The sequence below is a fragment of the Peromyscus californicus genome, unplaced genomic scaffold, assembly GCF_007827085.1.
Source record: "Peromyscus californicus insignis strain IS unplaced genomic scaffold, ASM782708v3 Scaffold_4__1_contigs__length_199733344, whole genome shotgun sequence".
Lineage (NCBI taxonomy): Eukaryota > Metazoa > Chordata > Mammalia > Rodentia > Cricetidae > Peromyscus > Peromyscus californicus.
Window position 1 is genome coordinate 104793094 of NW_026294562.1, and position 27328 is coordinate 104820421.

General features: G+C 53.8%; 1 protein-coding gene across 1 annotated transcript in view; it reads left to right on the forward strand.

Annotated features, from left to right (window-relative positions):
* Myo7a (myosin VIIA) overlaps positions 1–27328 on the forward strand; it is a 71798-nt gene that overhangs the window by 2126 nt on the left and 42344 nt on the right. Inside the window, exons 3-14 of the mRNA XM_052712902.1 lie at positions 11004–11117; positions 15594–15746; positions 19807–19991; positions 20457–20578; positions 20661–20803; positions 20988–21101; positions 22001–22154; positions 22825–22901; positions 23166–23285; positions 23942–24084; positions 24783–24993; positions 25506–25641. Coding sequence (XP_052568862.1) covers positions 11004–11117; positions 15594–15746; positions 19807–19991; positions 20457–20578; positions 20661–20803; positions 20988–21101; positions 22001–22154; positions 22825–22901; positions 23166–23285; positions 23942–24084; positions 24783–24993; positions 25506–25641 — 1672 coding nt within the window. The remainder of the gene's footprint in view (positions 1–11003; positions 11118–15593; positions 15747–19806; positions 19992–20456; positions 20579–20660; positions 20804–20987; positions 21102–22000; positions 22155–22824; positions 22902–23165; positions 23286–23941; positions 24085–24782; positions 24994–25505; positions 25642–27328) is intronic.

Consider the following 27328-nt stretch of genomic DNA (forward strand, 5'->3'; position numbering starts at 1 on the left):
CTCAGGCCTATGAAGCTGGGGGCTAAGGGGAGGGGGGGGTGCTCAGCCACCAGTTTCCTGTTGTCCCAGGCTATGAGGTCAATGGAGCAGCTTGGCTGGAAGCCCCAAAGCTCATGGGGCCACTGCATTAAAGGCAAACTATTGGTGTCAACCAGGAAAATCTTCAGGGGCCGAGAGCTTGTTCAAAGACCCAGCAGAGAACGCCAAAGCCAGGCTAAAGAGGGCTGGAGGGTGGGGATTCACACAGACCCCCCGAAGGAGGGTCTGGAGCCCCCATGGCCCTCAGGAGTGTTCCCCCAGGGGCCTCTGAAGCAGGCCTCTGTCTGACCTGACCCCCGCCCCCCATGCTGTTTGCCTCTGGCTACCTCATCTTGCAGGGGCCCTGTTGGGAGCAGATCCTTGGGTGAATGGCAGCTCTACCCACTTTTAAATGGGACATACCTTTCTTTGACTTCTTTCAACCCCCAAAACGCACCAGCTCTGGGTGCTGCCCAGCTCTGAAGGCTCCATCCTGGACCTCAATGATGCTGTGAGGACCTTGGGCTGAGCATGCAGGTCCCTTCTGTTCCAGGACCTTGGCTGTAAGCTCTGAGCTGCCGATTCTGTTCCCTCACCTGCCCGCTCCTGCCTGCCTCACCCTCTACCTCCTTCCCTGACCTTGCCTTCCCTGTCCTGTCTGGTTACATCCTCTCAGGCCTCCAGCCTCCATATCCCTTGGGAGTTTCCTCTCTGTCACCCTGGAGTCCGTGTGTCTTCTGACTTCCTGGGTCTCTGTAGAGCCCTAGAAACCGGGGCAGCCTCCCCTTCTCCTCAGGTTCCCAGCCAGGCACCAGCCCGCTGTGAGGTAGGGTTCAGTGCTGAGTGACGGGCAGCTAAGAGTGCACCGTTTGGATGCAAGGGCTGAGTTGGATTCCTGGCTCTGTGGCTCTCCAGCTATGATGCTGTAGGCTAATTGCTGCTGTCACTTTGTACTTCTGTGACAAAGGGCTGATGGTAGCTCCTGCCTACAGGAGGTTTGAGAGTATAATGTCATGCCGATACAATGCCCAGCCAGGGCTTGACATAGACTCCCACGGTGGTCAGCCGCCAAACACCTACTGATAATGGTGTTTCATTGTGTCTCCACGTTTTGTTCTCTTACTTTATTTGGATGAGGAAGTCTCAGGAGACCTCAAAGGATCCGAGGGTTCTTTGTCCATGCATAGGTTGTCCCCATGTGGAACAAATAATGGCAGATCATTCATCTGCCCTTTCTCTTTCCCTCTACGCCTCAGCCTTCCTGAACCACAGAGTCAACTCAGGTGTCCTTCCTTCCTCCCTTCACACCTAGCCTTCCTAAGGCTTGACAAGGTGACAGGCCCAAAGGCCACTTGCGGGACAGTGGACTAATTACTAAAACCCCACTACTTTTGCTTTATGAAGGGCTCCCACTGTCCAGGAGTGGTCCCTGTGGCCACTATCCTAAGTGATCAGTGAAGCTATGAGATGGAGAACTCTGAACTCATTTCACAGATGGCAAAGTTGAGGCTCGAACAGGGTCATTGAAACATAAGCTGGGCAGGCCTGGACATGATAGGGAATGACCCTGATGGGAGACGATTGTCAAGAAGAGGAGGCCTGGGGAGAGGCACAGGGTAAGACGAAGAACAGGTACTGGGCCTGGGGGAGGGGAGTCAGACTGCCCCTGGAAAGCCTGTGGCCAGTCTGGGCGTACCCCCTTGTCTTCATGGCCTTATGAGTTAGAGAGGGTCCCTAGGGAGTCATAGAGTGTCTGAGGCCCCCTCTCCCAGCCAGTTCTCATCTGCCTCCCCCCACCCCAACACACACACACACACACACACACACACACACACACACACAGAGCCCCACTGAGGCCTACCTCCTTGCCAGGCTGAGCACCAGGATGCACACCATTCCCTGCCTCCCTGGAGCGGTTTCCAGCCCACTGAGTGTCAAAGGAAGCAAAAGTGTGACAGCCAGATCCCAGGGGGACAGGAGGATAGGAGGAAGCCTGGGAGTCGGTGTAGTCAGTATCAGGAAAGCGTGCAGCTATAGCGAGAGTCCCTCCTAACCAACGTCTCTGGAAGACGTCCCCAGAGTGGCCAGGCCCTCGGGGACAGGATGGAAACAAGAACCCAGGCCTCTGTGGTGCACGTGCTGTTCCTTTGAGGACCTTGAGGAGGCTTTTTTTGCTTCAGTCATACATGACTTTCCTCTCTGCTCTGTGGTAGGCCAGGGGGGAAACCATTGGAACTTGACCCAGATTTGCAGACAGAGGGAGGTTTGAAGATAATTCTGGGCTGCTGGTGGCTGGATTGAGACCTAATACAGCATAATGCCTTCTTTGTCCCTTGTGACCACTCCTGCCTTCAAATCTGTTGGGCCTGATATTGATGGGGATGCCCAGCTCTCTCTTGGTTACTATTTGCCTGGTATGCTGTCTGCATGAAGTCCTTGGCTCTAAAGCGAGTCTCGCGCGCAGGCAGCCCTCGGCAGAACGCTGTGTTCTTACCCCTTCCGTCAAGCTCTTCCTTTCCATTGGTGCGTTTAATCCACTTACGTTTGAAGTAATTACTGCTGAGGACTGGTCTCACTTATCCCAGGTGGGCCTCTGACTCACTCACGGAGCCAGGAGTGACCTGGAATTTGCAACCCTGCTGGCTGGGCCTCCTAGGGCTGTGGTTGCAGGCATGCACTATGACTGGTTTTGTGTAGTGCTGGGCCATCGTGCACGCTAGGCCAGCACTGGCCCGTGGAGCTCCGTCCCCAGCCCCCGCTAGGGCCTTCTGCCGTTCAGCTGCTTGTTCTCTGTGGTCTTGTAACGGCCTCTCCCAGCCCCTTCATTATGCCACCTTTGTGTTTAATTGATTTTCTTTCAATTTACTATTTGATTCCCTCTCATCTCCCCTTCATGAGGTTTTTTCTTCTTCTTTGTGTTTTTAAAAAAACTTTATGGGCTGGGGAGATGGCTGAGCAGTTCAGAGTGCTTGCTGCTCTCACAGAGGACTGGAGTTCAGGTCCTAGCACCCATGTCGGGTAGCTAACTCACAACAGCCTGTAACTCTAGCTCCAGGGGTCTGACCTGGGCACTCATACGCTTGGCACATGTTCACACAGACACACACATACATACACGTAAATAAAAATAAATTCTTAAACATAAACTTTGTTTAAAGAAACTTTTAAAGGTTTATTTGTTTTCCTTTATGGTTCCTGTTAGGCTTGCAGCTAATATCTTCAATATATAACAATATAAAGACCAAATTAGCCGGGCGGTGGTGGCTCACGCCTTTAATCCCAGCACTCGGGAGGCAGAGACAGGCGGATCTCTGTGAGTTCGAGGCCAGCCTGGACTACCAAGTGAGTTCCAGGAAAGGCGCAAAGCTACACAGAGAAACCCTGTCTCGAAAAACCAAAAAAATAAATAAATAAATAAAAAATAAAGACCAAATTAACTTCAACAGTGTATGAGACATGCACCTCTATAGCTCCACCCCTTTTCTGTTTTTACAGCTTACATCTTTACATACTGTGGGTCAAACATATTAACATAGATTTATCACTACTTTATGTATTTCTAATCACACTGGAGAAAAAAGGAGAATTACATACCCAAAGTTCAGTGCTGGCTATTATCATTACCTATGTAATGTTTTTTAATTTTTCAGATTCACTTATTGTGTTTTATGTTTGTGAGTGTTTTGCCTGCATTATGTACATGTACCACATGCATGCCTGGTGCTGAAGCCATGGAGCTGCAGATACAGGTGCTTGTGAATCACTTTGAGGGTGCTAGGGATTGAACTCAGCTCCTCAGGAAGAGTAGCATCCTCTCCTAACCACTGAGCCACCTCTCCAGCCCTCAGTGTCCCCTTGGCGTGACGCTAGGCATGGGATTCTCGGTCGTAGCTTCTCTCTTCCCCTTTTGTTTTTTTGGCTTTTTGAGAGAGTTTCTCTGTGCAACAGCTCTGGCTGTCCTGGAACTCACTTTGTAGACCAGGCTGGCCTTGAACCCACAGAAATCTGCCTGTCCCTGCCTCCTGAGGGTTGGAATTAAAGGCATGTGCCCCACCACCTCTTGGCTTGCTTTTAAAAAAAAAAAACAAAAAACAAAAAACAAAAACACAGAGTCATGCTATGTTGCTCAAGCTGGCCTTGAACTCACTATGCAGTGTAGGCTGGCCTCAAATTTCCACTCCCCTTGCCTGTGCATCTGTGGGATCACAGGCATGAGCTACCACACCTGGATTTTTTTCTTTTGACATTTAAAGAGTACTCTCCTCCACCCTTCTACCCCCGCCATGGTTTCTGAAGAGAAATCAGCTGTACACATAGTAAAGATTCTTAGCATACAAGGAATCATCTCTCTCTCTTGGCTGACCCTCTCAGTCTCTGCCACTCTGGAGAGGACCTATTTTTCCAGCACCACCTGCAGAACCAACCTCCCAGCAGCCTGCTGGGGCTTCCCAGGGGCCTCTCTCCAGCCACCAGACCCCCTGTGTGTCCCCTCTCCTGTCCATTGCAGTTCTCTGTGCAATCCCTCTGTCTGGGACCCTTTCCCCTCACGGATGTCTGAGAGATGGTGTCTTTAGTGGCCTCTCCTCTCATGGTGCCTTCACTCAATAACAGCCATCAAGCACACGGTGTTTGCTCACAGCACCAGTCAGAGTGGGGACCCCAGCTTAACCCATGGATCCACAAGACCCTCTGTGGTGCTGCCACCCTGTAACAGGCAGGGGAGGAAACATAGGTACCCCAGGTAAAGGAGCTTGCCCAAAGAAAAAGCATGTGGCCAAGTAGGATTGAACCTAAACTGTCTGGCTCCAGAGTCCACAGAGCTGATGTGGACTCAGCCGTGGCCCCTTATCTGTGTCTTCCTTTCCTGTGTGTACCCCGCTAGGAGCCGGGCGCAAGGACATGTTGTGTTAGCAAAGCCCTCTGTTCCCTGCTCTGGGCTCGTGCTCAGAAAAGTCTTCTGTGTGGAAGGATGGAAAATGCTGGAGTCCACATCAGCTCCTCCCTGCGTTCTGTGGATCCCAGTGGGCAGGCAGGCAGGAAGGTGTCCCCTGGCTCTGGGCTTGGTGGAGAAGAGTTCTTATGAGAAGAGCAGGGTTCCTGAGGGTGGAGTGGGTTAGTGCCTGCAGGCAGTCAGCCTGGAGCAGGGTGGCAGAGTCCTGGGTCCCTGGAGCGGAGACTGGGATGTGTGGGTAGAAGGAGGCACTGGCCTGGCCTGGCAGCCCTGAGCTGCCTGTGGCTTCTGTCTCTCCTGCCAGGTCTCCCTGCCTCGGCTCCCTGCTGGTGTTTGCTAAGGGGGCAGCTGGGCTTCTGGGATTCCAGAACAAGGGGTTTGTCTGCAATGGAGACAGGTGGACTTGAAAAGAGAGAGGAGGAGGACAGAGAAGCAGACAGAAGCCAGAGGAGGGGGAGGGGGTGGCAGGAAGCTGGGAAGCATCCTGAACAGTGGCCCCTGGCTCCTGGCTCAGCGCTGACTGGAGCCTGGTGCCTCATCTTGCTTGGGAACTCAGGAGAGCTGCCAAAGGCCCTGTAAGTGAGCTTAAGCCATCATGGTGGCTCCAGGTCTTGGGCAGTACACCGAACCTCTGAGATCCAAGGCCACCCATAGCTGACCCAGGGGTCCTGGGGAGGAGGATCAGACAAGGTCTTCAAGGTCCAGTTCCCCTAAGATGTCTTCCTGGGAGATCCATCCTTCCTTCCTTCCTTCCTTCCTTCCTTCCTTCCTTCCTTCCTTCCTTCCTTCCTTCCTTCCTTCCTCCCTCCCTCCCTCCCTCCCTCCTTCCTTCCTTCCTTTCTAACCAGCTTTCATTCCCCAGCGGCGGCCATGGAACCAGCGAGAGTCCTAAAACTTCTTCCCTAGAGTTGTCTGGCTTTTTCTTCTGTAGAAAACAGACCAATTTTCTCCAAAACTGCAGCCAAGATGAGACTCTTGGAGCCCCTTTTCCTGACTACGGTCCCAGAGAAGCACCCGGGAATCTGGGGGTGTCAAGGTCCCTCCATGGGAGGGGTCGCAGCAGCTCGGTGCCCCCTCCCCACCAGGCCCACGGGCGTCACCTAAGCCGCGGTTGCCATGGGCCCGTGGCAGATGGCCGGGTTTAGGGTTCCCGAGCCGGTGGCGCGCGGGATTAGGTGAATTAGGAGCCCGCATCGCTTCGTGAGACTACTAGACCCTGCGCACCATGGAGTCCCCCGGCAACCCTGCTGACCCGGGCGAGGCTCCCGCCGCGCCGCCTGGCAAGTGGGCTCTGGTGCGAAGCTTGAACCAAGCGCTCAAAACCTTCGCGGTTATGCCGGTGAGCCTAGGGCCGGGAGGGGAAGGCTCGCTTGCCTGGGCCTCCATCTCCGGGTCGGTCAGAAGCCAAGCGGGATGCAGGAGCTGGAGGTGCACGGGAGACTGCATCCCTAGGATGCTGCATGGGATTAGGGACTCTGGTGTGAACTTGGCTGAAGCCACACCTCCCAGGGTCTGGAGAATTTGCCACCTGGAAAACCAGGGATGCCATGGGGGAGGGGCAGGCTAGCTGGACCAAGTGAAGAATAGATTCCCAGCTTTTACTGGTGTCCAGCTCAGGGAGCACTCCCAGGCACATAGAGGAGCATCCTAGGGTCCCCTCTTCCACCGCAGACTAGTAACTTGTTACAGTTCCCACTTCTAGATGCCGGCGGCAGTATATTATTGGTCACCTTCCCATCTAAGAAATGGCTTGGGGTGATTAGGAACACTAGTGAGGGTCCATGTTCTAACTCAGGCTCCTGTCATTCCACAGAGACCTAAGACCTGTCCCAGAGGAGGGAAGAGGCAGGAGGGGGCTGAGAACCTGTGGGTTGGCATTGATGTGATACTGACCCCAAGACTAGAAGAAGTAGGGCAGACAGGCAGGCACAGATGGCATTTTTTGTGGGCTTCTGGTTTTCAGAGACCCTGTCTCCTTCTATTCCAAGACGGCTGAAAAGCGAGGTCCGGCAAGGTTGAGTGCTACCGCCAAGTCACACAGCCCCGGTGGCAGGACTGAAATTGGAACCCACATCACTTGACTTCTGTGTTCACTGTAGCTAAATGCCTGAAAGGAACGGGGGATTGGGAGTATGCTTGAGAATATTAGATGGAGCCATAGAAAGTCGGTGTGGCTGGGTCTGCATAGCGGGTGAGGGCCTGGGCCTGGAAGACACTGGTCCAGTCACTTGACAAGGGAAAAGCTGAGACTTGGCATGAGTTCCACAGCCCCCTCTGAAACATTTGCATGTCACAATGGGATATTTGCTGCAAGGTGAGGTCCCTAGAGGGGTACCTTTCCTAGCATGTTTTGGGGCAGTATGATGGCCTAGTCTGGCCACAGGAAACGGGCCTAGTGGGTTGGGACTTGGAGCCAGGTCTTATCGTGGCTTCCTTCTCTTGTGTCTACAGCCTTGTCAATGAGCAATCTGAGGAGGGAATGCTCCAAGGTCCCTTTCTTCTTCACCTATAGCCTAAGTACCCTGGTGTCCCAGCTGCCTTAGGCCTTTTTCTGACCAGAGCACTGTCGCTCTTAGAGACGGTCTGGCCTCAGAATTCCCCCTGAAACCTCCAACTTGACATTTGAAGTTCTGGCCTGGGGCAGAAATGGTTGTCACTGCCCTCCTGGGGACAGCCTGAATTTAGAAGAGTCTAGTCATTTCTGCTTTCTGTGTGTCCTGAGTGCCTCAGTTTCCCGCTCTGAGCCTCTATTTCTGGCTCACAGGAGGTATCTTAACTTGATTATTCAATGTTCTTCTAGTGGGAAAAATATTTTGTGCGCCAGGCGCTGTACTAGGCCAGGAGACACCAGTGAGTCAGAGACCTGGCTCTCGGCGGTCTTCAGTCTAGGTTTCCAGCTTGTCTTTAAGGCTGGAGTCACTCAGCCAGGAGCCCTAGCCTGTCTTGCTTAGAGCTGTACCTGGGAAATGTGGGGAAAGAGCCCTGGACTTGGGGTTTCTCAGGTCCTGCCTGGGTGACAGCAGGGACATTTTAACCTCTTGGAGGAAACAGGGCCTATGGAACTCTCTTCACGTGAGTGTATCATGAAGACTGATAGAACAGTTAATTTCAGAGGAGCATTTAACTTTCTGGAAGGTTCTAGGACTTCCATAGAGCAGTCCTCTGGCACCCGGGCCAGCAGATGTGAATCATCTGTTTTCTTCCCTCCTCCCCTCCTTCCCTCCCTCCCTCCTTCCTCCCCTCCCTCCTTCTCTCTCTTCCTCCTTCCCTCCCTCCTCCCCTCCTTCCCTTCCTCCCTCCTTCCTTCCCTCCTTCCCTCCCTCCCTCCATCCTTCCTTCCCTCCCTCCTTCCCTCCTTCCCTCTCTCTTTCCTTCCCTCCCTCCTTCCCTCCCTCCTCCCCTCCTTCCCTCCCTCCTTCCTTCCCTCCCTCCCTCCTTCCTCTTCCTGCCTGTCTTGCTCCTTTGTGGTGTTGGGGGATAGAGTCTATAGCCTGTGTGTCCCGGATGAGTACTCTGCCTCCGAACCACAATACTAGTTCAAGATTCTGTTCTGTGTTCACTCTCTCTACCCTCACCCCACATATACACTCTGCCATTCCCTCACACAGTCACATGTCCTCGCTTACACTCACACCACACACATGCTCACATCCACTCACACTCGCCTGGCTTCTCTCTCACTGAAGCTTTTTCTGAGTCAGGCTCTGGGGAGCCGTGAGTGAGAGGCTGGCCCAGCCCTGCCTAAGATAGTGTGGTGCTGGGCTGTGAGGTCAGCAGATGACGCCATTATCCACACAGCTGCCAGAGGGGATGAAGCTCAGGGGTAAGAGCTTGTCTAGAATGCACAAAGCCCTGGGTTCGAGCACAACTGCATAAATCAGGCATTATATGGCTCGCCCATAATTCAGCACTCCAACAGTAGAGAGGTCATCCTTGGCCATATATCAAATTTGAGGACAGCCTGGGCTACATGAGACACTGTCTCAAGAAAGAAAGTGACGACTGTGCCATTTTCTGGGTGTGAGTGGTTCCATGTCATACTTAAGAGAAAACCCAACCCTTGTGTGTGGTTCACAAGGCCCTGTGGACCTGGTACCTGTTCCTGTCATGACTCATCTCAGGGCAGCCTGGCTTGCTCCTCTTTGGACAGCACCTTCTAGTTGCTTCTGCTCTGTCCCCAGAGGACAGGCAGCCTGCACACACACCTCTCACAGGTACAGAATCAACACAACCAGCAGGGCTGAGGAAGCCTAGGCCAGGGAAAAGCCACTGCTGTGCAGCTGTGTGGACAGGCTCAGGGGACCCAGGGGCTGGAGGTGAGGTGCTGAGCAGTTGTGAAGGTTAAAAAGGCAGGCACTGGGAAGCAGTGGGGAGCCCCAGATTCCCTACGGATGCTCAGTGAACGCGAACTCTCCTGACCTCTCAGCCTGGGCATTTTTCTTTTCTGGGATCAAGCAGGGCCTGGGACTGACTGGCTTGTGCTAACTCCCATTCACGTGAGCAAGCCAGGCCCCATTGTGTTTCTGATGGGAGAAGGAAGCTGAAATAACTATACATCCAAGCCTTCCCCCTTACTGAGGGGCAAGGAAACTGAGGGTCAGGGGTCAGTGAGCAGAGACTAGGACCCTGGCTCCTGAATCCAGGCCCTGCGCTGTTCCCCCTGGGCCATGCCCATGGGTCTTCAGTGAGCCAGTTTACCAGGCTATTATTACATTTCCAAACACACTTGATGTGAAATTATATGCTTGTCGCGATGCTAAGTTCTCCCACCCTCCAGGACAACTTGGGAACACATTTTGGTAAGATTAGAGTACAAGCATGTTTTTACCTCAAGGCCACCGAGGAGCTTTGTGTCCTGGACCCCACCCACTTCTCTCCTCCCTGTAACCCCCTCCTTAATGTTCCCTCCTGCCCCAGGGCCTTTTCACGGGCCATGCCACCGTTCTTTCCATGCATGGCTGCTTTTTGCCCTTCAGATCTCAGCGTAGTGGTCTCTGCCTCTGTGTGGCTCCTTGGCTGCCAAGTTGGAGTGGTCACTCCCCTGTCACTGCTTGTCACTCTCCGTCACTTCAGGTTTCTTCCTTCTGCACTCTCTAGTGTCCAGGGGGATCCTGGGAAGAGCTTTGCTCAGCCACTACTGGTCTAATGTTTTCAACCAGAAGAGAAATTCTGTATTGGTCACTGCTCCCTCTAAATCAACCAGGACTTTGTCTGCAGGAGATGCTCAGTAGATGTTTGTTGAATACATTGGCATGGGATATAGTTGTTCTCAGTTCATTTCTCTGAATCTGGGTCTTTGTTTGTTTGTTTGTTTGTTGTTTTGTTTTTCGAGACAGGGTTTCTCTGTGTAGTTTTGGTTCCTGTCCTGGATCTCGCTCTATAGACCAGGCTGGCCTCGAACTCACAGAGATCCGCCTGGCTCTGTCGCCCGAGTGCTGGGATTAAAGGCGTGTGCCACCACCGCCCGGCTGAATCTGGGTTTTGATTCAGGTACCTGAGTTAAGAGCCAGGCTTTGGCCTGGATACTGCAGGGGACATGGAAATGTCCCTCCCGCACCATCTTTAAGTCTGGGCTCTCCTCACAAGCCAGGGATCGATGTGGCCTCTTACCCCAGGCTCAGTAGAGAGTGGTGGACCTGCAGAAACCAACTACTAGGATGATTTGAAGGAATCTGCAGTGTTTACTACAGCCTGGTGGCCCCTGTGCCTTTTAGGGCAGAAAGGATGTGATTTGGTGTTCCTGCCTCAGTCCCTAGTCTGCCAGGTGTCTGTAGGTCCAGAAGCCATGGGCAGCACAGCCTTAGACAGGCCTGGGCTGAGGTTGCCCTCAGGAGGCTGCTCCTCTTCCTGAGTCTGAGCCCATCACCTGAGGGGACCTGGAAGAGGCGTTGATGACACTGTGAACTCCAGCTCGAGGCTCCCAGAAAGCAGGGGCTCCCCCTCCCTCTCTTCTGGCCCCAAGCCTCAGTGGTGGTGGGAGAGGCTACTGAGCGCACACCGGCTCTCTGGGCTCAGCAGCATCTCCTGCCCACAGGGGGACTACGTGTGGATGGACCTGAAGTCAGGCCAGGAGTTTGACGTACCCATCGGGGCCGTGGTGAAGCTCTGTGACTCTGGGCAGATCCAGGTGGTGGACGATGAAGGCAATGTGAGTGACCCTCTTTCCCCCAGCCCTACCTGGGAAGGCTGCAGTGACCGATGCCCACCCCACCCCACCTGACCCCACCCCACCCCATCCCATCCCACCCCTACACAACCCTTCCCCCTCTGCTCCAGCGAAAGAGGTTCTCTTTTGCTCCCTGTTTGCACATTTCCAAAGCCTTCAGACCATTCTGGAACATAGGGGTGAAGGCTATGTGTGCTATGTTGGGGTACTCCTTGGCATGGCTCAGTGGTGCTCTGGAGTCAGAAAAGGTCCTTCCTTTCAAGCCTCAGTTTCCCCTTTAATAAGATGAGACCCTCATGTGAGCCTTCACGTGCCAAGCACCTCAGCACAGTTGGCGTCCATCTAGAAACACCGGGCTTTGCTCTGCTGGCTTGTGGACTTCATCACCCATATTGCCCTTAAGAAGTCAGTCTAACCTATCAGCCTATCACGTCTCATGGAAAGGGCCCCGGAAGTGCAAGCTTGGTAGGTCGTAATGATGCAGGTTTGAGGAAGGAGGTAAAGATCAGAGGAAAGGGGCCTGCTACAAGGAGGGCAGGTGGTCTCTGTGAGGGCCCGGAGGGCAGCCGTGGGGTGTCAGAGCAGAAGTTAGTTCACAGCAGGTGATGTGCCTTTGCATGTGAGTGCATGTGCATGAGTGTGCCTATGTGTGTGCACATGTGTGTCTCTGTGTGCTCACATGTGTGTGCACTGGGGACATGCAGATGCAGTGCAGAGCCCGAGAATGTAGTGTAGTGGAGACATTAAGGACCCGGGAAACTTCCCCTTGCCATAATCAGGATTGTGTCCAATGCAGTGACTGGCTCTGGGGACAGCCTAGCCTCGACTCCTGTCTCAGTCTCCTAGTCTGGGGAGAGCAAAGAAGGACTAGTGACTTGAAGAAGGTCCTGCTGGGACAAAGGGAGGTAGGCCCAGGAGCTGTGAGCCTGGAGCAAGGAACCACTGATGTCCCTAGGGCCCTGCAGGGCCACCCCCCAGAGCTCTTGACCTAAGTTCTGTCTTTGGATTCTCATGGCGTCTGTGAAAGGCAGGACAGACAATAACTGTGACCCCCTCAGATGACGACTGTGAGTCAAAAAGTTCATGATCCATGGATCTGGGATTAGAATCTAGGATCTCTACTGCGTGTGTTCTTGCCGCCAGCGTCTCAGCAGCAGCTACAGGACTCAGGTTGTAGGAGAGAGGCTGTGCCCTGGACTTGAGGCCAGAGTGCACTTCCCTTCCTTCTGAGGCTCTGGGAATCCTCCATGAGGCTGCGTCCCAGGGAGCTGTGTGCAGGGTGGGGTGGCAGCCGACAGGCAGGTGATGCTCCCCAGCCCTGAGCATGGGGACAGGGACTCTACCTGAGGGTAGAGTTTCACCTGGGTCAGGTTGCATGTCAGATGGTATCCCGTAACTCTGTGTCACTGGATCCCGAAGGTCCCCTCCCATCCTGCACACCCCCACACCCCCACCAAGGCCCTAAGGGTGGGGACTGCTGGAGGGGGAGGGGCGTGACTGGCTAGGAACATGGGATGGAGACAAGTTAGGGAAACTGAGGCCTGGGGTCCTTTATTCCTATTTCCTTCCTTTGATACTCTAGGCCTTCGTCCTCTACCCCTGTCCTCTCACAGACCCAGTAGCTGACAGTAGGGACCAGGCCAGTCACATGACTTGTGCAGAGCTCAACGGAGTGCTCAGAGCAGGCTCTCTGGAGAACACTTGCAGAACACACGGAAGCTCTGGCTTTCCCACCTCTGTGAAACCATTTCCTGTGCCTGCTGGGGGACCCCACCTCCTACAGGAGAACACCTGTCCCCTCAGCTTATTCCCAGACAGCTCTTCCCAGATGTGTGCCCCCCCCCACCGCCTTCAGAATTGTCCATGGTATTTCTCTGTGCGCCCCCGCCCCCCCCACCCCACCCCCCCGCCTTCAGAATTGTCCATGGTATTTCTCTGTGCGCCCCCGCCCCCCGCCCACTATCTCCCTCTCTCTCTCTTTTCTCTGTCTTCTGTGCCTTTTCTGTCCCCGTCAGTCTTCAGACACTGCCTTTTCTTTCCTGTCTCTGTCGCTGTCTCCTTCAGAACCAGGTCTCCACTCCCAGCCTTCTTACACTTTGACCCCTGCTGTGTACCGCGGACCTTGACCAGAAAGCCACTGCCCTCAGCAGGGTGCCCTATCACACAGGAGGTAGAGCTCTTCAGCTTCTTAACCTGGCCAGTTATTTTACGTTGAGTCTTGTCACTGTGTCCCCAGGCCCCACTTCTCCGTTGTGGGTCGTGACAAGAACACACATAGTCTTTGTAACCTAGTGGCTCAGGGTGTCCGACCCATGTCTGGCTGAGTGTACCCCAGGCCCCAGTGACCTGCACACCTCACAGGACTCTCCAGGCGAGATAGCTTTCCCCTCCCCCAGCACAGTATTGTCCTTGCTTTCTGTTTGCAGATGAGGTCCTGGAGGCCCAGGAAGGTGACGTGAGGAACCTTACTCTAAGGGCTTGACCTCAGTCTGTCTCCCCTCCCCCAGCTCCATCCCATTCACCAGCCAGGCCTGTGAAAGACACCCTGGTGGGGCCAGATGCCTATCGACACTGCCCCTGCTGACCCCTCACCTGCCAGGCCCACACAACCTGGGGAGAGAAGGTTTTGCTGACCCCGGGTCTGGCCTTCTCTCCTCACTTCTCACAGAAACTTTCTTATTCAGGTCTCAACGTGAGCGCTGTCTCCTTGGCGAAGTGGTCCTCAGCACCTGGCCCACACAGTAGCCCTGCTGAACTATCTAACTGACCTATTTTGGAAGGAGTTGTGGGCCAAAGGGTTTGGTGAAGGGCAGGTGGAGAGCTGCCCAGGTCCCTCTGGTCCCACTCAGGGGCTAGGGACGGGCAAAGGAATTTTCCAAATGGATCAGCTTATATCAGACTGTTTGGGAGAGAGGAATGTTCCACACGGTGCTGAAAGTGTAGACAGGTCCTTGACGTCACTCCTGGGCCCCTTGTGCATTGGGAACGGCTGTGTGAGGGCCTGGGTTGGATTAAGTTTTCCTGCCGAAGTGCCATGGAGTGCTAGAGAAGCTGGAGCAGGCCTCTGGCTGGCCCTGCCCTGACCCCGCTGAGCAGGCGGGTAAGCTAACTCTCTCTTCACTCCGAGAGGCAGGGCTGAGCTGCCAGAAAAGAGAAAAGATGTGGACCAGGGTGTGGCTGCTGCCATGGCAGCCTCTGGAGGGCCAGAAGGGCAAGATCATGTGACTGGATCTGTCGGGGGCAGCTGAGTTCTGAAGATAGATTTTAGGACTTCGATCGGGGCCAGTGACATCTAAGAACAGCTAGTGTGCAGGGTGGTGACTGGTGTGTTACATCTATTAGCAGACCTATAGGCTGTGAGGGCTGGTAGCAGAGAGGTTCCTTCTAACCCCAGAAACCATGTTTCTTCCTGGCTCAAGGTGATGGAAAGTGAGTGTGAGTGGGCTAGGACCATAGCCTAGAGCACAGGTCAGAGTCTGGGGATGTGAGAAGGTTCTTTTTTTTTTTTTTTTTTTTTTTTTTTTTGGATTTTTGAGACAGGGTTTCTCTGTGTAGCCCTAGCTGTCCTGGAACTCGCTTTGTAGACCAGGCTGGACTTGAACTCAGAAATCTACCTGTCTCTGCCTTGTGAGTGCTGGGATTAAAGGTGTGCACCACAGCGCTCGGCTGCAGGAAGGTTCTTAAACCCAGCAATCTCATTAAACCAAGGCTCTATTCGCCAGAGGAAAGAATTCATGAGTCTCCTAGATGCCCTCATCTGCCATCTGGTGGCTGCAGGGAATAGTGCAGGAAAGAGGAACGGGGAACTATATCAATTCCCACCTCAGCTCTTGGGTCCTGAAAATCTCCTCTCCCCACAGCTCCAGACAGCTTGGCCTGTGAAAGACACCCTGGTGGGACCCTTTGCCACTGCCCATGCGCAACCCTCACAGGCCACGCCCACACCTCCTGGGCTGGGCTGGTTTTGCCGGCCCCTAGGTCTGACCTTCTCTCCACACTTCTTACAGAAGCTTTCTCTTCATTCAGGTCTCAGCTTGAACACTACCTCTCTGGAGAGGTGGTCCTCAACACCCTGCCTACAACAGCCCTGTTGAACTCGCTAAACTTATTTTTATGTATTTGTTGACTGGAGCTTGGCCTTGAAGTCAAGCCCTTTAAATCCAGTCCTTTGCTTTCACTCTAGCCTTCAAAGTGTCTGGGGGTTATTGATAACAACAGGTGATCCCCTTAATGGTAACCACTGGTGGGGACAAAGTCTCTGCCTTGCCCTTCTTGTATGTCTGTGGATAGATTCTTCAAGAGGAGGAGAGCTGCCTTGATGGGTAGAGACCAGTAAAACCCCCAGACTCAAGCCAGTCAGAGCCGATCAGGACCCTTTCACAGACCCAGGGCTCCCATCCCTCTGCACAGCCTAGGCCCAGGAGCGGCAGCTGACATGAAGGGCTATGTTGCCTGCAGGAACACTGGATTTCCCCTCAAAATGCCACTCACATCAAGCCGATGCACCCCACCTCGGTACATGGTGTGGAGGACATGATCCGCCTGGGGGATCTCAATGAGGCAGGCATTCTGCGCAACCTGCTCATTCGCTACAGAGACCACCTCATCTACGTGAGTACCGCCCATCGCTGCCCCTGTGCTAGACCCAGAGGCCCAGACTCCTGGGACTTTGTCAGCTTTCCCGTGGGGTGCTCCATCTGAGGCTCCTCCTCCCGGGCCCAGGCTCTGGGCTCTTTAGGACTGAGGTTGGGGCAGGAGCTGTTATACTACAGGTTTACAGCGCTCATAGGCTTGGAAACTAGGGGCCAGGGCTGCCCAAGGACAGGCTCAGCATCTTGTCAGTTGCCCCTGCCCCCCTCCCAAGGCTGTTACCCTGCTGTGCTTTGGTGTGAGATGGGGGCTGGCCCCGAAGCCTCAAGATGGGGGGTAGGGGCTGCCTAAGTAGCATGTGTCCTGAGGAAGGGAAAAGAAGGACCAGAGACCCTAATTAGGACCATCCAGCTCACCTCTCCCTGTGGGAACATTACTGGTTCTTAGTGGGCCACAGAGAGGTGGTCCCACAGAGAAACAAATGCATTGGGGTCCCAGAGCAATTTATCCAGGCAAGACACTTGCCCTGGAGACACTTAGCGAACAGAAGCTACCATGATTTCATCATAAGAACCCGAAACCTTTTAAAATTATTGAGGGGGCCAAAGACTTTTGTTCATTTGGGTCATATTATGATATTTGTGATATTAGAAATTAAAACGGAAAGTTTAAGATATTTATTCATTAAAAATGACAAGCTAGGACTATCTAGAAAGCAGTGGCCATACCTCCCATCTGGAGCTTCGAAGACTTGTTCCCCCCCGCCCCCCCGGAGGATCTTCTTGGCATTGACTCCCTTCTAGGGACATCCTTCCCACTGAAGAAACGGCTTTGTTTTGACTACTGTAAAGTGAACTATTTATCGTTTGTGTGCAGGTGCATATGTACCACAGCAGCCACATGTGGGAGGCTGAGGACATTTTGGGGGGCTGGTTCTCTCCTCCCACTTCATTTTGAGGCAGGGGTTCTCTTGCTGCTCTGCTGTGCAGTACACTGCAGGTTAGCTGGCTTGTGAGATTCCGGGCCACTCTCCTGTGGAGTGCCGGGCTTCCAGATGCGTGTGTCTCTGCATTCAGTTTTTACACTGGGTTCCTGGGCTCAAACTCGGGGCATCAGGCTTGCACAGTGAGTGCTTTTAACTCCTGAACAATCTCACTGGCTCTGTATGGTATAGTCTCAACCACATGTATACCGTTGGAGTATTCCTTCTGACTGATTGCAATGGCCCATCTCACTGTTCCCACAGGGGAAAGACTATGTGTGCCTGTATGTACTCAGATGGTATATGTGTGTGTGCACATCTGTGTGTACACACAGGCATGCATATGTGTTTGACCATGAGTGCTTGCTTATGTATACATTCAAGTGTGGGATAGGCATACATATGTGTGCGCACATGTGTAAATACCTTCACATGTGTGCACACCTATGTGTGAATCTCTTCTCCACAGACAGGAGTATATCTATTCACAGTAGTCTGTCTTGCCCACCATTTTTATCCTAGGCTTCATTTTTGGTAATGTGGCTGGCGTGGTCCTGAGTGCTAACAGGATGTTCTCTAGCCCCCTTCCCTGCTAGTCCCTGGAGATAATCCGATGCTGCCCACTCAAACCATTAATACCAATCACCTCATCACTTAACGGGCACTGCTGAGTGTGTCCTGTATTCTGTGGGACATTGGGGAGATAAAGACCTTGAACCAGAGCACCAAGCATCCAATAAAATGTACTGTAGGGAACATGTGGGGTGCAATGGGTTTCAGCCTGGTCCAGCAGGACAGTGAAGGGCTTTGGGCCACAGGTTCAGTGGAGGACTTCCTCATCTCCAAGACGAAGAGTAACAGAGAGATGTTTACCGTGTTCTGAGGGTGTAGGAAGCAGGGATGGATGGGTCCCAGCAGAGAACAATCTGGTTACAACCTAGCGAAGCTGTAGGCTGCAGGTGGAGGAGAGATGGAGCAAATGTGGGAACAGGAGCCAGGTGGAGACGCACCACAGGAGACCAAGAAGGATCTGGGAGCCTGGACCAGGGAGCGCAGCTGAGACAGTGGCCTGGTGACAGGGAGGAGTGGCGGGTCCATCTGGGTGAAGGGCATGATGGTACTGGAGGCTGAGTTGGGCCGGCTGAGAGCAGGGTTGGAGGGGTGCTGGTTTGGGAGTCCTCATGGCCATCATGCGGTGACCTCCGGTGGGTGGGACACTGAAGAATCTTGAGCCCATGAGGCCCTTGGGTCGCAAGCGGAAAGGAAAGAGCCTGGAGCAATGGTAGAGGACAGGCTTCATCCACAGCCGCAGGAGTACTGGGACGCTGTGACATCTCCACAATCCTTTCTGTCACTTCCCCTGCCACTGAGCTTCTCGGGGTGACTCTGTAGGCTGGGTCATTAGGTCCAAAAGGGTAAATGACGTCTGTCATCTATGGCTGCCAGAATGACCTTTCTCCAGCAGATCTCCCCAAATGTCATGGCCTTTGGGCCTCTATCCCTGCGGCTGGCCAGCCCATACCTCCCGCTGAAGGATGGAGGGGCTCCTGGGAGCTCTGATGGTGAGGGCTGGGGAGTGGCTTTGTGGGGACAGCCTCTTGCTGTGTTGGTGACATATGTCACGATCTTGAGCAAGAATTAAGAAGAGATTAAAGTGGCACTTAGGCCCCTGGTACCCAGCAAGGATGCTGCCTAGGTCCTTTAGTCTCCACAGCAGCTCTGGAAGGAGACAGCGAGCCATCCCCTTTCACAGATGACCAGACTGAGGCTGGCCAAAGGATGCTCCTTGAGGCTGGCTCTCAGGCGTGGACGGGCTCCCCATCTGGAGACAAGAGTCAGCTGTGTTCCATAGCTGTGTGGGATGGAGCTGTAACAGGGCGTGGGGGGGGTGGTCACAGGGTCCTCACCCCATCGCTTAGCCTAGGCCTGGGCTCCTGGAGACGTCTCTGTGGCTTCTTTCCTATTGACTGGTTGCCTCTACCTGTTCCTTCCTTTGTAACAGACCAACTGTGGAGGGCGGGTGAGTGTGGGGCAGCAGCAGCCCCTGGGAGGCTGGGATGCTGGCTGGGCTGGGCTGCGCTGCTCCTCTTGGCCTCCTTCACTTCTCTTCTAACTCGGGTTCCTGGTACTAAGCCAAGCCATGAAAGTGAATCTTGGGTGCTCCTGGCTGCGGGGCTTGGAGGAGGTGCCTGAAGGGGAAGGGAGCTTCTGGAACTGGGGTCTCGAGGCTTGGTCAGCGCTTCTCTGTGCAGCTCCCCTGGCCTGGGCTGGGTACCACCACTGCTTTCCCTGCATGCCACGCTGGGCTGAGCTGCTGGGGGATGGTGGCTGCTCTGGTCTCCCTCGCTGAGTCCTGGAAGGGCGGCAGAGGTTGGGGAGACAGGCGAGGCTGCCACCTGCCCCGTGTAGAGACATCTGTCCTCAGCCTGTCTAGGCTCCAGACATCAAACATCTGTCACCAACAAACAACAGGCAGGGCCTGACCTTTCCTAGCTTGGGGTGAGCTGGGAGTAGGGAGGAGTAACTCCACCTCCATTGCCTCCCCCTGCCCTGGGGATTCTCCTGTGTGATGGGACCCCAGGGCACAGCAGGAAGTATTGTTCATGCTCCCATACAGGAACAGAATGGAAACAGCCTCAGGTCCCCGAGCTCCATCCATGGGCTCGGTAGCTACCTCTGCCCTCGGGGAGCTGCAGAAAAAGTCCCTGCCCCAGCCCCAAATCCCAGCCCCTTCTGGACCACAGTCCAGCCTCAGCCCTTCTGCTCTTTATGACTTGACTAGGCCCCACTTGTGACTTCCTTACCATCCCAGTCTCCCCTCTGAACACCATGCAGTTTTTGAAACTTGCTTTAAAAGCCTTTGGTGCAGAGATCGGGGCCGAAGGAGGGAGCCAGTATTTGAGTTGTCGCTGCTTTGTGCTTTGAATCTGAAAATACACTGTCTCTTTCATCTTCACATCCTTTGAGCAGATAAGATCATGTAATCCCAGCTTAGGGACCTCCTGCCGTCCCCTCCTCCCTCCATCACAGGGCGGAGACACCCCTCCACCCCACCCTCGCCACCTGACCGTGTAAACTCCTGTCCCTTGCCTGTTGCAGACATACACGGGTTCCATCTTGGTAGCTGTGAACCCCTACCAGCTGCTCTCCATCTACTCGCCAGAGCACATCCGCCAATACACCAACAAGAAGATAGGCGAGATGCCCCCGCACATCTTTGCCATCGCGGACAACTGCTACTTCAACATGAAACGCAACAGCCGGGACCAGTGCTGCATCATCAGGTGGGTGGCCCAGCCAGCCCCTCCCGGGGCGAGAGCTCCAGCTCTCTGCCCTCCTGTTACGACACTAGCGATTGTCCCATCGTTAGAATGCCATTAGAACGCCACGGTGGTCCCCAGGAGCTGGCTGTGCCCTCTGCGCTGTATCACAGTGTATAAAGTCGCCCCTACATTCCCAAATCTTACATTCCTCTTAACACTACAAAGGCTGATGCCAGCTTCTGAGGGCAACACTGTTCCCTGAAGGGTCCTATTACACTATGGCAGCTGAAATCTGTCTCCTAAGCAAGAGGCCAAAGCTTCAGTTGAGCAGTTCACATGGGTCATGCTCGATGACCAGTAGGGATGGGGGTGTGGCGGAGCCCTGTGCTCCCTGAGAGCCAGACCGTCCTCAGCCTAGAGTGAGACACATCAGCTGGATGGGAGAGCCAGGGCGGAGGCCCATCCCGCCACTCCCACCCTCTGCAGCGGGGAGTCCGGAGCAGGCAAGACAGAGAGCACAAAGCTGATCCTGCAGTTCCTGGCGGCCATCAGCGGACAGCACTCATGGATCGAGCAGCAGGTGCTGGAGGCCACTCCCATCCTGGAAGGTAGGGCCAGGCTTGGAGGGTGAGCCGGGTGCTGGCACCGTATTCTCACCCATTCTCACCCGTATTCTCTACCACCCTGCAGCGTTTGGGAACGCCAAGACCATCCGCAATGACAACTCCAGCCGCTTCGGCAAGTACATTGACATCCACTTTAACAAGCGGGGTGCCATCGAGGGGGCCAAAATAGAGCAGTACCTGCTGGAGAAATCGCGAGTCTGCCGCCAGGTGAGCCCTGCCTCCTAGTGTGGGTCGTCCCTGCGTTGGGTGGGTGGGCACCACTGTCCCCATGGTCTGTGTCACCCTTCGCCATGCTGCACTTATATCTGCTTCCCAAAGTGTCCGAGGTCCCCTATGAAATTCCTCCTGCCCATGTGTGTTCTCTGATCCCAACCCTGGTGTCCACTTCCAGGCCACTGACGAGAGGAACTACCATGTGTTCTACTGTATGCTGGAGGGCATGAATGAGGAGCAGAAGAGGAAGCTGGGCCTAGGCCAGGCTGCTGACTATAACTACTTGGCCATGGTGAGGCCCAGGTGACACCTGGGGGTAAACACCTGTCTCAGTCATGTAGACAAGACCAGACTCACCAGTGTGACTCTGTCCCAGCTCCAAGCCTTCCCTTGTCCCTGCCTGTCCCAGCCCACCCAGGCTTGTTTGTGCTTAAAGCCCTCCCTCAGTTGGGCACGTGTCCCTAGTGACTTCTTACCAGATGCATTTCTCGAGGTCAACACGGGATATGGGGACACAGCACACAAGAGCCACAGATCTACATGCATGGACCTGCTCATACACATAGGCTGGGCCTTCTAGGATTGTGGGAGCTGGTTGCTGAGGCCTGGGCCTCCAGTAGCAAAATTACGGTTACGAAGTAGTAATGAAAATAATGTTATGGCTGGGGGTCATCACAGCATGAGGAATTGTGTTAAAGCGTCGCAGCATTAGGAAGGTTGAGAACCTCTGCTCTAGGGGCTGTGCACACAGCAGGCTGGGCTGAGAACTCCACTCTACCTCCCTGGAGAGAGCCTGCCCAGGATTTAAAGGTGTTGTGGGTGTGGCAGGATTTCAGTATACTTCTGTAACTAGCTGGCTGGCACACACACACACACACACACACACACACACACACACACACACCCCAATGAACAGGTTGTGTCTATAGTTCCCCTCTGTGGTTCACACGTGGTTACAGTTGATAGGAGCTCCCCTAAGATTGGGCACCCTGGGGCTGTGTGGACCTGGTGAGGTGTTGGCGCTGTGAGCTGTGAAGTGGGTGATGGAGTATATCTGGTGTCAGTGCCCAGTTCTTCCTCGAGGCAGGGTGCCCTGGAGAAGCCCCTCAGGAGTATTCTAGATATCCTGGAGCCATGGCCCTCCTGACCTCCCCAGCACCCTTCTGTCCTCCTTTTATGCCCCACCCCCAGGGTAACTGCATCACCTGTGAGGGCCGGGTGGACAGTCAGGAGTATGCCAACATCCGCTCAGCCATGAAAGTGCTCATGTTCACAGACACGGAGAACTGGGAAATCTCGAAGCTTCTGGCTGCCATCCTACACATGGGCAATCTGCAGTACGAAGGTGAGGCCCCATGGTGCCATGCACCACAGTGCCACACCCCGTTCAGGTAGCATGGCACCTAGCTTCCAGGGGTGCTGGTAGTGCTGTCTGCCATGACAGGTATATGAGATGCAGGCTGAGAGGATGTCAGCCTCAGGGGTGGTACACTGTGCGGCAGTCCCACCACAGAGCTGGTGGGTGAGGTGTTCTGACGTGACAGGAACCCTTTGAGACCTCTTCCACACTTGGTTTCTTTCTTAAGGCTAAGTGTCCTCCAGAGAGGGTAAATCTTTGAGTTCATACTGTGGTGTGAATGACCAAACAGTTGTCTGTAAGGGGCAAGACAAAGCAGAGCGTGCACACTTATTTGGCACCACTGCATACCAGAGTGGAAGGTGGCCCATTGGAAGAAGGCACTGGGGTCCACTCTGCCTTTTCCATAGTGCCCAGCATGGGTCCTGGGCAGAACTGAAGCTCTGGGAAGTTCATCCAGTGAATGAATGTCCTAAGGCAATCTCAGGCTAGTACTACCCTCGTGGTGCCCCAGGCTGTCATGAGAACATTTTTTGCTGGGGATGATGCTCTGTAGACAGGGCAGGTCCCTGAGCATAGACATGGCAGCCTGCTCCTCCTCAGAGTCCCCCTGCCCCTCTGCCTCCCTTCCCGACACTGTGCCCCTTTCTCCTGGCAGCCCGTACATTTGAAAACTTGGATGCCTGTGAGGTCCTCTTCTCCCCATCACTGGCCACGGCCGCTTCTCTGCTCGAGGTCAGTGCCAGCCTCTGCCACTCTGTCTGTCCCTCTGAGGCCAACTTCTGACTCAGTCGGGCTGGGGTAGGAGTCGGCTGTGGAGACCTTGGACAGGAAAGTTCTGTTCAGTTAGGGACAAGCTTTGTGCGGTTCCTACAGTGGGTGGCACTGAGAGGTCTGGGCCGGGGCCCCACAATACCTGGGAAGAGATGGGGAAGGAAGCCAGCTGGGATGAAAGACAGTCAAGGTGAGGTTGGGCCAACACCTGGGTGTCTGCTCTAGGTGAACCCCCCAGATCTGATGAACTGCCTCACCAGCCGCACCCTCATCACCCGTGGGGAGACAGTGTCCACCCCACTCAGCAGGGAGCAGGCCCTGGATGTGCGAGACGCCTTTGTCAAGGTGGGTGAGTGGAGTGGCTGCCTGTTCTCTTTGCCCCACAGTTTGAGCTGTTGATGGACAGGCGCAGGTGTTTCCAAGCTGGGCCTTGCTTCGGCAGTCCCTGGGCTAGAGGCCAGGCTAGAGTCTCTGGCTCTCTGAAGTCCAAGTTCCTTCTGTCATCTTCTGAGCCCAGAGGCCAAGCATCCCATAGGAGTTGGCTCTGCACTCCCCAGGGGACCCTGCTTTGTCCCCCCAGGCCTGCTTTGATCAGCTGTCCTCAGCCAGGACCAGTCCTCTTAGGACTCATGAGGTCTGGCTGGGTAGAAGATTCCCAACCCTCATGTCGCCATACCCATGTACTTGCCAATCACAAAGTCCCTAATCTGTACCAGCCCTGTGCCGGACTCTGGACCCTCAAGGTGTTCAGAAGATGGGCAGATGTTCAGGTGAAGTTGCTGGACCCCAAGGTGATTCCTTCCAGTTTCAGGGTCAGGGGAGTTTTTAAGGGAGCAAATAAGTAGTTGCTGAGGCAGGGATGCTCATGCAATAGAAGGGACGGCCGAGTGAAGGGTGTTAATAGCATGGACAAGGCTGGAGCAGGGACACAAAGGGTCTAGAAGTGGGAACTGCCTCCCAGGAGGGTCTGACTTGCCCCATGGTTGACGAGTGCCTTTCAGGGCATCTACGGGAGGCTCTTCGTGTGGATTGTGGACAAGATCAACGCCGCAATCTACAAGCCTCCCTCCCAGGAAGTGAAGAACTCTCGCCGGTCCATCGGCCTCCTGGACATCTTCGGGTTTGAGAACTTCACTGTGAACAGGTAGTGTGATGGACCCCACGCCTGGGAAATGCTATGTCTCTTTATGGCTGCATTCGCCTCCCTCCAAAAACAACCCTCAGGCTTGGGAAACTTGCTTTCAGTCATCCTGGAGATCTCTTTCATGCCCAGCCCCAGCTCAGCTGAGGCCAGCCCAGTTGGATACTGAAGAAACTTACACTGTCCTGGGTTCTTGGGAGGTGGTCTCTGGTCTCTGAGCTTATGGCCACAGTCACTGTAATGCAGGATATCACAGTGTCCCCCAGACTACCATATTGAATATGAGAGTCGAGGCTGCTGTTCAGCTGGGCTGGCATCAGGGTTCCCCTCTCCTTGCTGGATCTTGTCAGCCTTGGCCTCTCTTTGATTCTGGTATCTCTCTAAGATCCACCTTCCTAGTGTTCTGATCTTTCCCCCCTTATTGGTAGACCCTATGTGGGGCCTGATCACTCAAGGAAAGAGCCCTGAGCCTGGCTTCTGGTCTACCTCTCTTCTGGCACTCAGTGACCTAGGGCATGTCCTTTACCCTTGCCAGTCCCCAGAGTCATCTTCTGCATAAGGCTTGGACTTAGCATTCCCACCCCAGCCCACCTGATGGGAGCCTTATGCCTGAGGTCACGCTGCAGGTAGGGGCAGAGCCGGGTCTGGGTGACTGGGCAGACGTTGGGTACCACGTGTCCATGGTCCTCTGCCCTTCGCAGCTTCGAGCAGCTCTGCATTAACTTTGCCAATGAGCACCTGCAGCAGTTCTTCGTGCGGCACGTATTCAAGCTGGAGCAAGAAGAGTATGATCTCGAGAGCATTGATTGGCTGCATATTGAGTTCACTGACAACCAGGACGCGCTCGACATGATTGCCAACCGGCCGATGAATGTCATCTCCCTCATCGACGAGGAGAGCAAGTTCCCCAAGGTGGGCACACCAAACCTCAGCTTCCCCATCTGCAGCCTAGGGCAAGCAACATGAGCCTGCCCGGGTGCCTTGGGCTGGTTCCAGGGTGTTGACATGGTGATCAGGGATTACTTGCATTCTACTGGACCCTGGACCAAACTCTCAACATCCAAACACACAAATGGTTCAGGGTAGATGATGGACTATGGCTTGATTAGGGGAAGGGAACACAGGATTGTCCTCAGGGAAAGAAACTGAGATTCGACTCTTGCTATATTGATCAGGCTGGCCTTGAACTCCTGGCCTCTAGCCATCCTCCAGCCTTAGCTGTCCACGGATTTTAGTCATGAGAAGAGCTGCCATAGACTGGAGTGTGCATTCAGTGATGTGTGGTTCCAGTTCACCCACTTCAGAGGGGCATCGAGGCTGTGTGACGGGGGCAGCTACTGAGAAAGAGAGCGGAGGGCTGGGAGGACATGGGGAGGGAGCCACTGGAAGGCAGCGGCTTAGCCACGGCCACTCTGCTCCCTCAGGGCACGGATGCCACCATGCTGCATAAACTGAACTCACAGCACAGGCTCAATGCCAACTACGTGCCGCCCAAGAACAGCCACGATACCCAGTTTGGAATCAACCACTTTGCCGGCATTGTTTATTATGAGACTCAAGGTACAGGTGATGGTGGGGTGTCTTTCTGCCTGTGCCCCAACCTTCTCTCTCTCTAGGCTAGGAGTGAGACCACATGGTGCAGAGTTCAGAGGAGACAAGAAGAGGCCACAGGAAGCATGCCATCCCGTGCTTTGCTTTTTTCTTTATTTTTGCCTTAAGAAAAACAAACAAAAAAAAATGCCTTTAATCCCAGCACTCGGAAGGCAGAGCCAGGCGGATCTCTGTGAGTTCGAGGCCAGCCTGGGCTACCAAGCGAGTTCCAGGAAAGGCACAAAGCTACACAGAGAAACTCTGTCTCGAAAAACCAAAAAAAAAAAAAAAAAAAAAAAAAAGGGCTGGAGAGATGGCTCAGAGGTTAAGAGCACTGACTGCTCTTCCCAAGGTCCTGAGTTCAATTCCCAGCAACCACATGGTGGCTCACAACCATCTGTAATGAGATCTGGCGCCCTCTTCTGTATACATAATAAATAAATAAATTAAAAAAAAAAAAAGACAAGCTCTCACTATGCAGCCCTAGCTGGCCTGGAACTCACTAGGTAGACCAGGAACACAGAGACCCACCTGCCCTGCCTCCTGAATTCTGGCCTTGTTTTTACTTTCTTTCTTTTCTTTCTTTTTTTTTTTTTAAAGATTTATTTATTATGTATACAGTGTTTTGCCTTATGAGAGGGCTCAGTGCTCTTTCATATAATGGGGAGACTGAAGCTCAGAAGGGAACTGGACTGTTCTTCTATGACCTGATACAGCCTAGTAGACTCGAAGAGAAGCCTAGAAACTTCCAGCAACAAGACCAGCACATTGAAGGGAGTGCTCAGACATCTTCCCTTCCCCCAAGGACATGCAGCTGGTTCATTTGAAGCTGAAAGTCAGGGGGTAGAGAGATGGCCCAGTAGTTAAGTGCTCTCCCGGAGGACCTGAGCTCAGTTCCCAGTAAACAAGTTAGGTGACTCACAATTACATGTAATTCCAGCTCTAAGGGATCCAATGCCCTCTGTGGCACGCACCCACACATGTCATATACATACAGAAAGATACATCTTGATGAGTATGGTGGTACACTCCGAAGGTAGAGATGGGGGATCTCTGTGAATTCTGGACCAGCCAGATTGACAGTCTGTTTTAAAAAAAAAAAAAAAAAGCTAGAAGCAGGCAGTGGTGGTACACACCTTTAATCCCAGCACTTGGGAGGCAGAAGCAGGTGGATCTCTGTGAGTTCAAGGCCAGCCTGGTCTACAGAGTGAGTTCCAGGACAGCCAGGGCTGTTACACAGAGAAACCTTGTCTTGAAAAATGAAATATGAAATAGAAAAAAAGAAAGAAAGAAAAGCTGGTAGCAGGGTGAAAACCCAGCTCACTTGGCCTGCGGTTCTGCAATTCCTGCAGCTTTGCAGCTTTCCTGCAGAGAGCCTTGCTGAACCTCCAACCCACCCTGGTGTGAAAGGCCAGCCCTAAGTTGGCATCCGCTGTGGGTGTAATACACTAACATCCTGCTCATTGTCCTGAACAGTCCCACCCAGGGCCCAAAGCCCCCAGCATTCGGAGCGGTCTAGAGCCGTGTGGCAGGCTCCCTCATGAAGCGGCCCAGAAATCAGTGCTTATATGCGTGCTATGACCTTTCTCCTCTCAGACAGGGACACCAAAATCTTGAAAGGAACCTTCATGTCACATAATGAAGTTGGCATATCGCT